This window comes from Zychaea mexicana (assembly GCF_025766255.1).
Source record: "Zychaea mexicana strain RSA 1403 chromosome Unknown BDB00scaffold_200, whole genome shotgun sequence".
Lineage (NCBI taxonomy): Eukaryota > Fungi > Mucoromycota > Mucoromycetes > Mucorales > Lichtheimiaceae > Zychaea > Zychaea mexicana.
The window spans coordinates 4,133-19,849 of NW_026516863.1; the positions used below are offsets into that span (position 1 = coordinate 4,133).

At 43.0% G+C, this 15,717-nt stretch overlaps 1 protein-coding gene across 1 annotated transcript; it reads left to right on the top strand.

The window, feature by feature from the left end:
• Positions 1 to 14,415: 14,415 nt before the first annotated feature.
• On the top strand, positions 14,416 to 15,717 carry BDB00DRAFT_861639 (uncharacterized protein; the record flags this gene model as incomplete). The annotated part of the gene is made up of 2 exons (XM_053126043.1): positions 14,416 to 14,528; positions 14,577 to 15,717. 2 exons carry the CDS (start codon positions 14,416 to 14,418, stop codon positions 15,715 to 15,717), a joined length of 1,254 nt encoding a protein of 417 aa, XP_052972559.1.

Genomic DNA, 15,717 nt, shown 5'->3' on the forward strand with positions numbered 1-15,717 from the left:
GACGACATTCGATACCAAGGATTGTGCGGCACCAGATTGTTCAAAGCATTAAGGAGTCGCCTATCTCCAGTAAAGGAATTTGCGTACCAGCCCTTGGCTGCTAGTATACAGAGGCTTTTCAAGCAACCAGGGTTCGAGGCAAAAATTGAACAATGGCGTTCCCGCACACGATATGAAAACAAATTTTTTGACATCTATGATGGCGATATGTGGCGTGGTATCCTTGATAGAAGTGGTGCCCCATTCGTTTCTTTATATCGTTCGTTGTTGTTGACGCTTAACGTTGATTGGTTTGGTCCGTTCATCAATTCTACGTACTTGTGCGGTGCTCTATACTTGACTGTCAACAACTTGCCGAGGTCAGAGCGCTTTAAAACAGAGAATGTAATCCTTGTTGGTATCATGCCAGGTCCAAGTGAGCCAAGTACATCCGATATGAATCATTACCTTCGTCCACTGGTTGATGAATTGTTGGAGTGGTATGATGGAAAAAGGATCAGCACCTACAGCAATCCAACAGAAGGCGCTCTTGTCCGGGTAGCTTTGCTCAACAATGCATGCAACATCCCTGCTGCTCGAAAAACTAGTGGATTCACGTCCCATGCAAGCCTCTGTGCTTGCCATAAATGCCTTCGCCAGTTCGCCGTCTTCGAGGGTACATCGAGTATAAACTACTCTGGTTTCGAAGTCGATGATTGGGAGCTGCGCACGAAGGAAGGCAATTTGGGTGATGCCACTCGATGGAAATATGCTGCTACTATGGCTGCTCGGCGATAGATCGAACGTGAAACTGGGACGAGATGGTCAGAGCTTCATCGCCTACGCTACTTTGATCCCGTTCGTTGTACTATTATCGACCCAATGCATAATTTGTTCCTTGGTACCACTAAACGCAATTCCCTTATTCCGGCCCGGAAATAAGAGTTGGGTGTTCCCCCCCACAATTTTTTTGGGATTTCAAGGTCAGCCACTAGAGGCACTGTGCTAGGCAGCAATGCAGTATTTCAGAGAGGGAAAATTTCACCAAGTGCATGTGCTTCTTATATAAAAAGTTTTTTTTTCTCTTGAGTTCATCTCCAAGCATTCTTCAAGCTCTAGCTACAACAACCCTTTCCAAATTGAGGATTTGCACAAAAGGATCAACTTGGTGACGGATTCAAATGGTAAATGTCTCAGATGGAGGAAGGAAAAAGACAGAAAAAGTTTTTTTTTCTTCACTTTGTATAACACGGCAGTAAGAGCGTGATTGACAGTTGCTTTTTCTACGCTTTACAGAACACGTTCATCGTCACTGCACGCCCATTCGCAAGGCATTTGACAGTAGCAGCATTATTGGCATCTGTCCACAGCTCATTTACACACGAAATCAGGATTATTGACTTGGTACAAAATGGAACAAGCTTTTTCTCTTTGCATATGTATAGCACAGTAAACAAAAAGTAACACTCGTTTGTTAATATATTTCCCATCTATAGGACATACAGTCGAGGCATCACAGGTCATGGCATTACTGATGGATCCTTTGAACTCATTTAATGCAATGGCTCAAGACTAATAACATGGTGAAATGGAAGAGGTAAGGGTTATTCTTTTCTTTTTGCTTTGCAAGGCGCTGCAAAAATAACCAACGCCGTTCTTGCTTATCTTCAACTAGTCCTACCAACTATTCAGTACATGGAGCATGCACAACTACTGCTAGCAGCACAGTTTGGACTCATTATGGTAAAATGGTTAAAGTGTTAAGGAGGAGGGAATATGTAGCACTTGCGTTTTTTCTTTCTTTTAGTGTTCCAGGCTGCTGCACCGTGATTATCCCTATCATCCTTGCTTTATTCAACACCACACTACAGCACATACACATATATCCACGGACAATTGGAAGTTTGCATAAGCAAAAAGCGAAATTGTAGGTAAGGACAATAGGAATTGGGATGCTGTTCTATGCTGGAGAAATTAGAAAATACAGGAACGTCGTTTTACACCACGATCCACCTTGTTGTATCCGCCATTACAAGCTATCAGGCTCTATGCTGTCGCCTTCGATAACCATCCATATGTGTACATCGATGTCCAACAACGTTAATGCAGCAAGTATGTATATATACCATTATTTTGCACCTATCATCCGATCTGTGTACTTCGTGATTTTAGACAGTAGTTGCATCGAAGATGGAATATCCTAATAAACCAGTTTTTGTTGAGAGGAAAGCTTAATACGATGGGAAGAGGAGATGAAGAAATGGAAGTCAGTGAGCAAAATGTGCTGCTCTCATAAGAAATGCGTTTGCTACTAAGTGCAGCTATATCGTCCTTGAATACATGACAAGTATTATTTACAAACTGTCTTAAAAAACGTATGCGTCTATTTGTAACTATACTGTGTCGCTTTTGAATCGGAAAATCGCGTGTTGAAGCTATTCTTGCTTTTTACGTTTCCAAACTTACATTTCCATCTCCATCTCGAATTAAATTTCAAATTCCAACTTGTAACATTAGCAATATGCAATCTGCAAACCCCCTTCTCATTCCTCCTCGGCAAAACCAAGAACAAGTTGTTAGTGTTGAGGAATATGAGGCTGTTATCAGCAAACTTCCTCAAAGTACTGGTGAGTGTTATGTCCACCATGACACTACCAAATATAAGCCTAAGGAACGCACTGGTAAGAAACGATTATATAGGATCTGTCTAGATATAGTTCATATCACTAAGCATTATATAAAAGATCAAGATGAACGTCCCAGAAAGAAACGTAATACCCAACCAAGAATTGCGTGGACTGCCTGCTACTATTGCCATCGCGCTCACCAAGTTGACAACAGAGGGAAAAACCGCAAGAGCCAGACAGATCTTGTGGACGAAGATACTGCTGGTAGTAGCAACAATGTTAAACGCCGTCCGGTCCAAAAGAGATCTAAGCAGGTTGGCTGTAAAGCGTATTTGGTCGCCACTTGCTATATCAAGGATACTACCAAGGTTGTTCTTAAGTATAAAGGAGAACACACGGGCCATACACCTGGCAGCATCCAAGATGTTCAGCATCTGCCCAATCCCGAAGAAGTAAAGGAGCGTATCCACCAAGAGCTTCGCAAGGGATACAATGTTCGGGATGTAAGGGTATACCTGCAGCACGAATATCACAACTCTCCTGACCACCAGCGCGCAGCATATATCACGACTGCCGATGTCTACAATATCTTCTTTAAGATGCGGCAAGAAAAGTGCGCAAAGGACGAGAACGACTTTGTTTCTGTTGGCAAATGGCTTGACGACCTGTAATCCACAGGCTACTATGTATGGATTGGGACAGAAAACACCACCTCTAGCCAGAGTGATCAGCCATACAAGAGGCTACTTAGCAGAGATGGTTTCGCCTTTGGTTTCCTTGCACCATGGCAAAAAGCCCTCCTGTGCAATGTGGAATTCATTTCACTAGATGCCACACATGATGTGTGCCATTACAATAATGGTGTACTTTATACTATGGTCATACGTCATCCCATTGCTGGTAGAGGTGCGCCTGTTGCCTATATGATAACTGACGACTTGTCTGCTGCACCATTGGCCAACTGGTTCCACTACTTGGCGTCTCTTGGTGTTAACCCTTCGCGCATTACCATTGATTGCAGTTTGCCTGAAAACAATGCGATCTGCCAGGTTTGGCCAGATTGTACAACCCAATTCTGTATCTGGCATGTTATGCGTGCTTGGATGCAGAATGTGCATTCCAAAGTGGTCGAAACAGATAATCAATCAGCAGAGGAGATCAAGTATACTATCAGGGAACGCTTAACTGAATTATTGTATGAAGGCGATCAAAATCAGTTCAGGCTCCTTCTAGATGCATTCCTATCTGACTTAAGTGGATCTCAAGCAGACTTTGTCTCCTACTTCCGGCGCCAATGGATAGACAGCATTGGGGGTGAAGGCGTTGAACGGTGGGCAGCATGTTTCCAGCCAGAAGCCTTTACCAATATGCAAACAAACAATTACGTTGAGTCCTGGCATAACCAGTTGAAGACATATTACTTGAAGCGCAAGAGAATGCATCGCTTGGACTTACTAGTCCATGTACTTGTCAAGGACGTTTCATTCGATGTCACCGAAGAGATCAAACGCCTTGTAGCCAACGTTGGCCGTATGGGTCCATATGAGCATGCTTTGCACAAACAAGAGATAAAGGCTGAAGCCATTGACCGCACGGTATTGCGCGATATGGTTCAAGAGTTCGCATCTAGAGAATATCTGTGTTCTTCGTTTTCGGTAGAGCGCGTGATTTATACGGTATAAGAACTAGTTGCTTGATCAATAGCTACTGTGATTGTTTAGTTAATGTTGTTGTCTGTTTATTATATTGCAGGTCCTGTGCCCAGTTTAAAAAAGAATACTTCCTGTGCAAACATATGTTTCTTGTTGAGCGGTATACCAAGACTATAACAGTGCGACCATCTCTAGAGAACTGGATAGCAGCCATTCAGCATACCAACAATCGATCAAGCAACTACAGCACCTTCGCACGTCCTCCTATGCAAGAGCAACCGCCACGCGAGGATGGACCTAAGGAAAGCCTAAGGCGCGTGTTTAAGCAACTTGTTGACGGGTCAAATGCTAATTATCGTCACATTGGTAAATCTACTATTGATGGTAACAAAGCTGACAAGGTTGCTTAATTAATTACTAGAGTGCAAAAAATGATAGAAGAAACTGCAGATATTGGCACTGAGCTCAACAGCATCCTATCCACACCTTCTAATTCCAATTTCCAACGTCAAAACAATTGAATTTCTTCTCTATTTCTGAATCACCTTTATTTTATTTCCTATCGAATACACTCCATCTCTATTCCATAAATATCTCCACCCAATAAAGCGATTATCATCCCATCTATATCATGTATATCCATAATCCTTGATCAACCGATAAGCAGATGTACACATATGGATGTTTATCGAAGGCGACAGCATAGAGCCTGATAGCTTGTAATGGCGGATACAACAAGGTGGATCGTGGTGTAAAACCACGTCCCTGTATTTTCTAATTTCTCCAGCATGGAACAGCATCCCAATTCCTATTGTCCTTACCTACAATTTCGCTTTTTGCTTATGCAAACTTCCAATTGTCCGTGGATATATGTGTATGTGCTGTAGTGTGGTATTGAATAAAGCAAGGATGATAGGGATAATCACGGTGCAGCAGCCAGGAATACTAAAAGAAAGAAAAAACGCAAGTGCTACATATTCCCTCCTCCTTAACACTTTAACCATTTTACCATAATGAGTCCAAACTATGCTGCTAGCAGTAGTTGTGCATGCTCCATGTACTGAATAGTTGGTAGGACTAGTTGAAGATAAGCAAGAACGGCGTTGGTTATTTTTGCAGCACCTTGCAAAGCAAAAAGAAAAGAATAACCCTTACCTCTTCCATTTCACCATGTTATTAGTCTTGAGCCATTGCATTGAATGAGTTCAAAGGATCCATCAGTAATGCCATGACCTGTGATGCCTCGACTGTATGTCCTATAGATGGGAAATATATTAACAAACGAGTGTTACTTTTTGTTTACTGTGCTATACATATGCAAAGAGAAAAAGCTTGTTCCATTTTGTACCAAGTCAATAATCCTGATTTCGTGTGTAAATGAGCTGTGGACAGATGCCAATAATGCTGCTACTGTCAAATGCCTTGCGAATGGGCGTGCAGTGACGATGAACGTGTTCTGTAAAGCGTAGAAAAAGCAACTGTCAATCACGCTCTTACTGCCGTGTTATACAAAGTGAAGAAAAAAAAACTTTTTCTGTCTTTTTCCTTCCTCCATCTGAGACATTTACCATTTGAATCCGTCACCAAGTTGATCCTTTTGTGCAAATCCTCAATTTGGAAAGGGTTGTTGTAGCTAGAGCTTGAAGAATGCTTGGAGATGAACTCAAGAGAAAAAAAAACTTTTTATATAAGAAGCACATGCACTTGGTGAAATTTTCCCTCTCTGAAATACTGCATTGCTGCCTAGCACAGTGCCTCTAGTGGCTGACCTTGAAATCCCAAAAAAATTGTGGGGGGGAACACCCAACTCTTATTTCCGGGCCGGAATAAGGGAATTGCCACTAAACGTATGACAAAACTTTGGATCGAAGATGCGCATCTGACAAATCGAGATCTGAAGGAAATGCAAACGTAAGTTTTAGTAGCAGTTCTTTATTGTGTTTGTTGCTATCGTTGTTAATAGATGGATGTCATGAGCTTGTTCTGTGAATGACCGTATACCTAGACTGGCTGATGGCATTGTCCTCCCACCCGACTATGTTTCGTTGAAGCGTAAGATCGAAAGTGGTTTTTCGTTCATGACTGCTGATGATTGGAAGTCATGGTGCCTAGTGTATTCACCTTTTGTGCTGCAGGGACACCTCGAAGATCGTTTGCTTCGGAATTGGCTACTTTTTGTCAACGCATGCCGTTTACTAGTAAAGCCATCGATTACTAAGAGCGAGGTCGATTTGGCGCACGCAAATTTGCTGAATTTCTGCACTGGTGTTGAAGACTTGTATGGCGCAGAAGCAGTAACACCAAACATGCACTTACATATGCATCTGGATATGACGATCCTTGATTTCGGCCCCTTGTACGGATTCTGGCTCTTCAGCTTTGAGAGATACAACGGGTATCTGAAAGAGATCGATACAAACCAGAAGGAGTCTTTCGAAGTGACTTTCTTGAAACGGTTTCTGCAAAAGACTGGTGGTCGTGATTTTCTTCGCTGGTTTGAAGGTCGATTCCAAGACCGTCCACATCATTTTGAATATTTAACTCGTTTCCTTGATTATATTCAACCCATCCAGCAAACTTCTGACGTTGACCCACTTCGATTTGACATTCATGGGTTCTACTTATGGTCAACGGGCACAGAAGAAGCGACAGGATCTGAGCCATTGCCCCCAAGCTCTTACCCTCTGAAAACTGGACCGACCGCAACCATGCCTGACACATTGTATGAATATCTGTATGAATTCTACGATCATGTATACGACCAAGCTTTCGACCATTTCTGGTACCCCGTAACTGGCTTGGAAATCGTTAGCAATTATTATCAGAAGATCAAGACAGTTGACATCATAGGTCAGACTTACCGGAGCATGGCAGCACGATCTCGGCGAGGAGCGCATGTACAAGTTCTGTACGAATTAGGGCAACGTAATACTAACCCACAGCCACCGCCAGTTGCATGGCCATGTGAAATACAGTATTTCTTTCGGCATGTGTTGACTATAGATAGCGTGCCAACAGAGCATGTATTTGCATTTGTACGATGGTATGCTTCGCGCGACGATGATGTTCCTCCTCCCTCCTTCACAGATGAGTACTTGGAAACAACATGGAGTAGTCGATTTCGAGCCGAGAGTAGCGATTGCATCGTGCCTGTTCACCGTTTGAACACACAAGTTGCAGTCGTTAAATATAATAGCCTAGACGATGATAATGATGGAACAACAGTAGTCATTCCCTTGCCTAAAAAAATGTTAGCATAAGGGCAAACCCTTTACTTTCCGCATGAATATCCCATCTCTACATTTATACTTTCATCTCTCCTCCTCAACAAACAAAACCGTTCACTGCCTTAAAAAATTCGTTCTTGCCTTTACATATCCATTCAACTGTCGAAACAGCTACGTAAGTGCCTACATTCTTGCTGAGCTCGTCAGCAAAACGATTAACAGCACATTATGTTGTATAAAGAAAGTGTTCGTTTGTACAAAGAGATGGTTCTGTATAGTATCTAGGAACGCGTGTCTATACAAGACCAACCGTACCAAATGCTGGTTCCAACAATGAGGCTTTTTTGTGAATGTGCGGCAGCTTGTATGTGTACTGAATACCCTCCCTTCGAGTGTATCGAGAATAGAGCGTCGAATGAAGGAGATGCTGTTCAGTGTAAAGATTAACAGAAAAAAACCAGGAAAGAGAAGAAAAGGAACAAAGAAAGGACGCGTGTTCGTTTTGCATGTCACCCCAAAATATGGCGAAGACTTTTTCTTCTGACCCCCAATATCAATTGCATTCTGAGTCCCCCTCCCCTAAACAATCCTCTTACGAAACAGTACATACATAACTACTTTTGCCCTCCCCATACCCACACGGAAACCGTGCAACCGATTTATTTTTCTAATAGTGAGCCCAAGCTGGCAGCGTAGACACTACTTCAGGTGCCAAATCCACCGCTCTGCTAAACCTTGTTCTACCAACAAGTGCCGCTCGCTGATTCCGGAGACCAGCACCAGCAGCCACAATCTCGTCCAGTTTTGCAAAAAACTCGTTTGCCTACAGATGTCATCAGCTCTATGACATAACCTTTAAACACTCATGCAAGCGTCTTACCCTATCGGTACGCCATTCAGGCACCAGCACCAACAACTGCTTCCCATTGGTGCTGCCTTCCGTGTCTGTCTCTTCATCAGACTGGCACTTGTGCTGGAGCAACCGAGAACTGTCTGAGTAGAGCTCATCGAATTGAGCAGAATGGTTCTCGTGCGCTCGTAATCGCCGTTGCAATTTTTTGTATATATTAAACATTACCTTTGTTACCAACAAATAGCCAAATCCTCACCAATTAATCTATATGACCTTACCGTATTGCGTCGCTGATAACGTCGCCGAACCACTTTCAGTTCTTCAGCAGCGGAAGGCGGTCGTCGCGACTTCGTACGCTCGTTATCAAAGAACGTATACACCATGTCCAACAAACGACGCTTGTTGACGTTGATATGGCTCAGGCTGTTCACATACCTGACGATCAGATCACGAGCAGCGCGATTATATGGATCTGTGAGCACAGTCGAGAAACAGAAACCACGATCACCCAGGGTACGATTGTAGTCGCGGATGGCCTCCTATCAAACACATCATAGTCATCAATGTACTGCTAATCCATTGCTCGCCGTTGTATAATTGTTTTCTTACGGAAATAGTTGGCAAACGGCCTGGCGTGCTCGCTGTTTGGACCACACCGGGTTCTTGCTGCCCATGCTCAGGACGCGCTTCGGACAGGCGCGAAACTGTATCACCTATCGACGTCAACCGTTCGCGCAGCAACCTGTTTTCCGTCTCCACCCTTTGCAGCCGTTCTTCCGTCAATGCACGCTCGTAAGCAGTAGCATTCTCCTGCTGGATGGCCACACGACGGGATTCTGCTTCGCGCTCTCTTTGCGCATTGATTTCACGTATGGTAGGCATCTATAGGATAACTCAGTACATGCAACGACAATGTATTGCCAGCAACTCTCTATGCTTACTTTGGTTGTTAGCACTAAGCAGTTCGATATCAAGAAAGGGATCTGATTCAGGAAAGTATATTTTTGAGAGCGTATTTTATAATGACTTTATGTTTTGTCACTCAATTAGTTTATACTTGCTGCAGATGAAAACCATTATTATTGTTTGCAGTCGGACCAATGTGGATCGGATTGGGGTTGGTCACGATGTAGTGCACTGTGTATTCATTCTTACCTTTTTTAAGGGCGTATTGGATTACTGCTCATCGACTATGGGTGCTACTATACATGCTCTTAGGAATGTAGCAAATTCAAGCGACATATTGCCAGCAGCAAATGTAAATGGATGGCGTGGTTTACGATAAAGGTTCGTAAAAGTTATGGTACGATAATAAAGTAGCACAATATGGATTGTGTTGGGGGAGTAATCAACGATCTCACTTGATGCTCTTCCTTGCATACTTGGACTTCTTCTACGCATTGTTTCTTACACTTCCTTTTCTTATGCACGGCCTGTTACTTTTCACTACGATCATGGCTATTGCACAGGCCACCACTTTCTTCAACGATTTAATATCCAGTGCTACGGGAACGCCAAGTGGATACAACTTTGTCATGCTCAAGGTGTAAGGTGGTAGGTAAGATTGGAATATAGAAAGATGGATAAAGTGCTGGTCGGTGGAATCGACGCGCTACTTGCATAATCTGTGGCAAATGTTTGGATCGGATTTTGTGAGTGTGCATGTGATGAGTACTTTTCAAAAGTTCTTTTTTTTGGTTCACTGGATTCCCTTTCTCTTTCCTCTTCCTCCTCCTTCTTCTTCTTCCTCTCACTACGTAACAGATACAATAGCCATTTCTATATATATCGATTTTTATTTACGGTCTTGTTTGAAGGTGATTCTCTTGGCTCTTATTCTTTCCTTTTTACATTTTTCTACGGTTTATCTTGCTTATACTAATGCACGCCTTCATTATACCATTTCATACAACACAGTTCGTACTTTATACCTTTTGAAGCTGCTGTCGCTGCCAGATGTTATATATAGCTAGAAGAGCGTAAGTTTCCCTTTTTTCATTTTATCTACTGTATACCATTTATCCATAACCCTGACTAACTACAATCTATCACCCATCTCATCGTGCCACATGTACACTACGAACTTATTCATGCCTTGCTAAGGCTTCCTAACGTGATGAAATGGAGTGCTACTATTACGGCTGACTCATATGGATGATAAGGATCAAGGCCTTATAGGTATATGTATCTTTGTTAGTACTTTTTTCCTATGACATATGACGAGCTTCGTTGTCTCTGCACCATTGGTATATATCAAACTGCTCCTTTCGCGGCCGGTCTTTAACTCCTTCATCCTATGAATTATGCATTCTGGATTCTTCACTAACAATCTTCATTGTGTCTTTTAGGTATGTCATCTCCAAAATCGTCTATGAACATCTCCTTCTGCGCTGCTTTTGCTTTCACTTATAATTTGACTCAACATGCATTTTTCCGTAGCAGGACTGCCATCCTTTGCACTATCTCTTTTCGACTACAGCCTTCCTTTTAAAATCATTACATAACATAGACTTACATTTGATGACGTTCTTTTAATGTTCTATAGAGCATAATCTTGTATTGATTTTTTATACAAAATATAATAAAAACGGTTGTGGACACCCATAATAATATATATATTACACATGACCATGGATATAAAAACCAATAGCATGCTCTGTCCGTTTACTATATGTGTGATAAAAAGAACGAAAATATGCAATGCGTAATCCTTCTTTTTACGAACCTAGTACAGAAGGCACCCGGTCCAAATGCAATGTATAGTAAGACCGTTATAGACATCTACATGCATGATGTAATCAAATTATGAGCTTGGGGGACTACATGCGCATAAAAATATCAAGGTGTAAAAAGACCTTGATATTTACTCGAAAAGCTAAATATCAAGGTGTTTGAAAACACCTTTATATTTTATAGAAAAGCTGTATATCAAGGTAATATCAAGCTCTTTTCTACCCCTTGATATTCCCCTGCAAGCCCAGTGACTGGATGGTGAGATACAGCCGTGCGGGAATAGCTGGTGCTTTTATCTGCCAATTTGCCTGATTAAAAAAAAAGGAAATAAACACGCACTGCCGTGGCTGATGCTACTTGAACAAAACCTAATGCAACATAATCGACGTTGTTATTTCGTTACTCACGTCCTCGTTTAACGTAAGAAAAGAAGTGATCTGTCCTCTAAAGACTTGTGCAAGTTTTACTACCTTGATGTTGTAGTCATGCTGTGATGTATGCAAGTCAACGCCATTGTAATTAAGTTTGACCGTTATAATTATCGGGTGCCGTAGCTTCCGTTGGTTGTAATGCCTGTTGCTGTGGTGCTGCTGTTGCTGCTGGAGTAGGTTGCCGCCCTCGTCAAGTGGCTATAGTTTCACAATTACTAGTAGTAAAAGAGATTAGATCATTCGCCATCACAATGCCACTTTTTTTTTAACAACTTGACATCTCAAGACTCAATACCCTTTTTTTGCAAGCGCACTTGCTTCAATATGTTTCGAATAAAGATGGCAGTAAACGAGTGTGTTATGGAACAAAAAAAAATAAAGTGGAGCTGGCTCTTCTGCTATTTTGCTGTCTTGCTCATCACGTTCTGGTAATTTGATTGGCCAAAACCCGGGGTCAGGCCAGGGTCGTCCGTCGCCACATGAACTGAAATCTCGGGGTCATCGGGGTCACTCGTTATTATTGAGCCTTCAAAGGCAATTTGCAGCAGCAACGCTGTATATACCGGGTGTATGCTCCAGGAACGTCCACAGATTGGAATATAATATACAAACATGCATCATAACCGCAGATGCCACATCCATTAGTGAATTTAAAAGCTTAAAGAGTATAGAGCACCATTTGCACAATGCACGACAACAGAATCTCATTTCATAAAATACCAATTTATTATAACATGCTAATACTATACACTCTCTATTACGTCCTTACCTGCACATAAGCGTCACCACCACAGAACTATCAGAGAAAACCAGCTTTGCTACGATTATCTGCATTATATGCTTCCCATCCGCATCTATAAAACAACGGGATATTGCTATGTCTGGATCCTTGTCGCACTAATAACTTGCTTGAAGCACCTCTTACATATAATCCGCACGTTCTTTTCACCGCTGTTGCTCGTCGATACGACATGGTAGAGACACCAGACCACCAGATTCACGTTCGTCAGCTCGTTCTCATTCTACTTCAGTAAGCGGTTCGTTTTTTGGAGTACTGGATGGCGAGATATTGTCGTGTGGGAATAGCTCCTTTTTATAGCTGACTTTGGTGTATATATATATATATAGCATACACTATAAGTGTACGTGCAGCGTTCCTGGTTGTCGCTCGTCGACATGGTATGGGAGAGCCACCATATCAATATCGTCACGTTCGTCTGCTCGTCCTGATTCTGGCACATTAAGCGGTTCGTTGTTTGGAGTACTGGATGGTGAGATATCGTCATGCGGTAAATCGCTCCTTTTTGGCTGACTTTGGTGTATATGTATATGATCCACTGTAAAGTGCATGCGTACCGCTCCTAGATGTTGCTCGTCGATACGACATGGCAGAGACACCAGACCACCGTCGCCACGTTTGTCTGCTCTTCCTTATTCTATCACACTAAACGGTTCGTTTTTTGAGTACTGGATGGTGAGATATCGTCGTGTGTGAATCGCTCCTTTTTTAGCTGACTTTGGTGTATATATATATATATGATCCACAATAAAAGTGCACGTGTAGCGTTCCTGGCTATTGCTCGTCGATACGACATGGCAGAGACACCAGACCACCGTCGCCACGTTTGTCTGCTCTTCCTTATTCTATCACACTAAACGGTTCGTTTTTTTGAGTACTGGATGGTGAGATATCGTCGTGCGGGGATCGCTCCTTTTTAGCTGACTTTGGTGTATATGTATATGATCCACAGTAAAATGCACGCGTACCGTTCCTAGCTTTTGCTCGTCGTAAAGACATGGTAGAGACACCAGACCAATATCGTCACGCCCGTCAGCTCGTCCTTATTCTACTACAGTAAATAGTTCGTTTTTTGGAGTACTGGATGGCGAGATATCGTCGTGCGGGGATAGCTTCTTTTTTTGTCTGCCAGTTTGCCTGATACAAAGAAAGAAATAAACACGTGCCGCTATGGCTGATGCCCCTTGTAGAAAGTTAATGGCATATACTCGACGTTTTCACCTTGTTATTCGCAACCTCGTATACCGTAAAAAAGAAAAGCGGCCTGTATTGTGCAGGCTGGTGCAAGGTTTGCTGCTTTATGTTGTGGTCATGCTGTGATGCAGGCAAGTCAATGGTATTGTAATAAACTTTGCCCGTTATTATTATCGGGTGCCGTAGCTTCCGTTTGTTGTAACAGTTGCTGCTGTAGTGCTGCTATTGCTACTGGAGTACGTTGCTGTCCTCGTCAAATGGCTAATAGTTTCAGCAATTGCTACTAGCAAAAGAGAGTAAACCATTCGCCATCCCAATGCCACTGCTCCTCTAGCAATTAACATCCCAGAAACTAAATACCTTTTTTTGCAACGGCTCTTGCTTTAATATGTATAGAATAAAAAGCGGTAGTAAACGATTGTGTTGAAGAGTAAGTAATAAAAGAAGTGGAGCTGGCTCTTCTGCTATTTTGCTGTCTTACTCATCACGTTCTGGTAATTTGATTGGCTAAATCCTGGGGTCAGGCCGGGGTCAGGCCGGGGTCATTTGCCGCCACTTGAATTGAAATGTCAGGGTCATCGGGGTCACTCATTTTCGCTGTGGCGACTTCGTTGCTACGCCGAAAATGATTCTAGGACTTGTGCGAGCTTAAAAAGGGTGTGGTGATGTTCGATGCTGCTAGCAATCAGGACGTGTTGGTGGTGGCGCCGCTGTGCTTTATTTCGGCCGACAATCTACGGCACGCCGAACTCTTGTGTAGCAAAGGCCTTGCTTCAACTTTCCCTTGTCGCAAGTGCTACTACTATAAACGATGTGATGAGCACTGGGTAGCTCCACCTCGCAATATTACTGACGTTGCAATGCTGTCAATGGGTCTTGATCTGGAGGATCCGGTGCGATTGCCAAATGACACATTTACAATGAATCCTACTGCTGTAGGATATAAAATGACTAGTGGGGAGGCGTTGGGCAAGCTCGAGGCGTTTGACATTACGAAAGACTGCCTAGTAGAGATACTGCACACCACGATGCTGTGAGTCACTAAATATCTCTTGCTTGAATTTTGCAATTATCTTGACAGCGACGAGCTCAAGTGCCACAGCTACGACTCGAAAGCCTTTCGTCGCATGCTCAGCAGTAGTCTGCGTCTTCGCCGTTCCTTTGTCGGTCGCGATTACAAGGTTATTAGCCAGCAAGCAGCCGTCATCCTCAACGATCTCCTCCATCATAGTTGGTCAGCAAAAAGCGAGGAGAAAATGGAGGGTCTCTGGGCGTTCTTTGACTGCTTCCGTGTACACGGAGAGGTCATGTCGCTATTATTTATATCCAAGATAGAAACAAAGTTCTCTATGTACAAGCTGCTGCTGAACAAGAAGACGGAGGAATTGACGGCTATGATTGGTGTTGTCGACAATTTCCTTATTGCGCAAGGAAATATGACCGCCAACAGTAAGATGGGTAACAAGCCCAAGCTATACATCTTACATCACATCGTGGAGGATATCGAACGTTTCGCCACTGCTATTCATTTTGAATCAGAAAAAGGCGAACAGTTCAACAAATTCCTCCGAGAACACATCTTCCACACCAACCGCCACAACCCTTCGCGAGACCTACTTGTTTCCTTTGGATGGTATACAATGTTTCGTTGCATTGTCAATGGAGGCTATTTTCCCCATGTCGCGTCCGGTCGACTTGTTCATGCCAGCAACAAGATCATTGATTTTGTACGAGCAAACGACAGTTTCCGCAAGTTGTACTGCGGAGCTAACCGTGAAAACGTCGACAACAATGAGCACAAGGTGACTCTTAAGCGAGGCGTCAGCGGTCTCTTTAGGATCAGAAAGAGCAGTGGGTGTCAAGATGTCTTGGCTGAAATTACAAGTTTGAACAAGCGTACAGGAGCAGTGTACTTAAAATTGTTTAAGCCTGTAATCACTCCGTACCCTACTGTTGACTTCTCACGGTTATCCTCTCTATATACAACGAACTTTTCCACGTCCATTTATATGAACACCAGTAAGAATGATGCTGCCAATATCAGATTAAGGCGCTCAGGAACCGGTACGTTGGAGGTACATCTTCCAGAGATAAGTCTCTTGGAAGCATTGGATATCCAAGTTCAAGCTACTGGTCAACAAGAGCGCATCATCAACATTGGCAAGTTCGGTTCGTGGTGGAGGCTTTTGGTGTTGGCTCCGGAAGAAGTCTCGTCGTTGTGA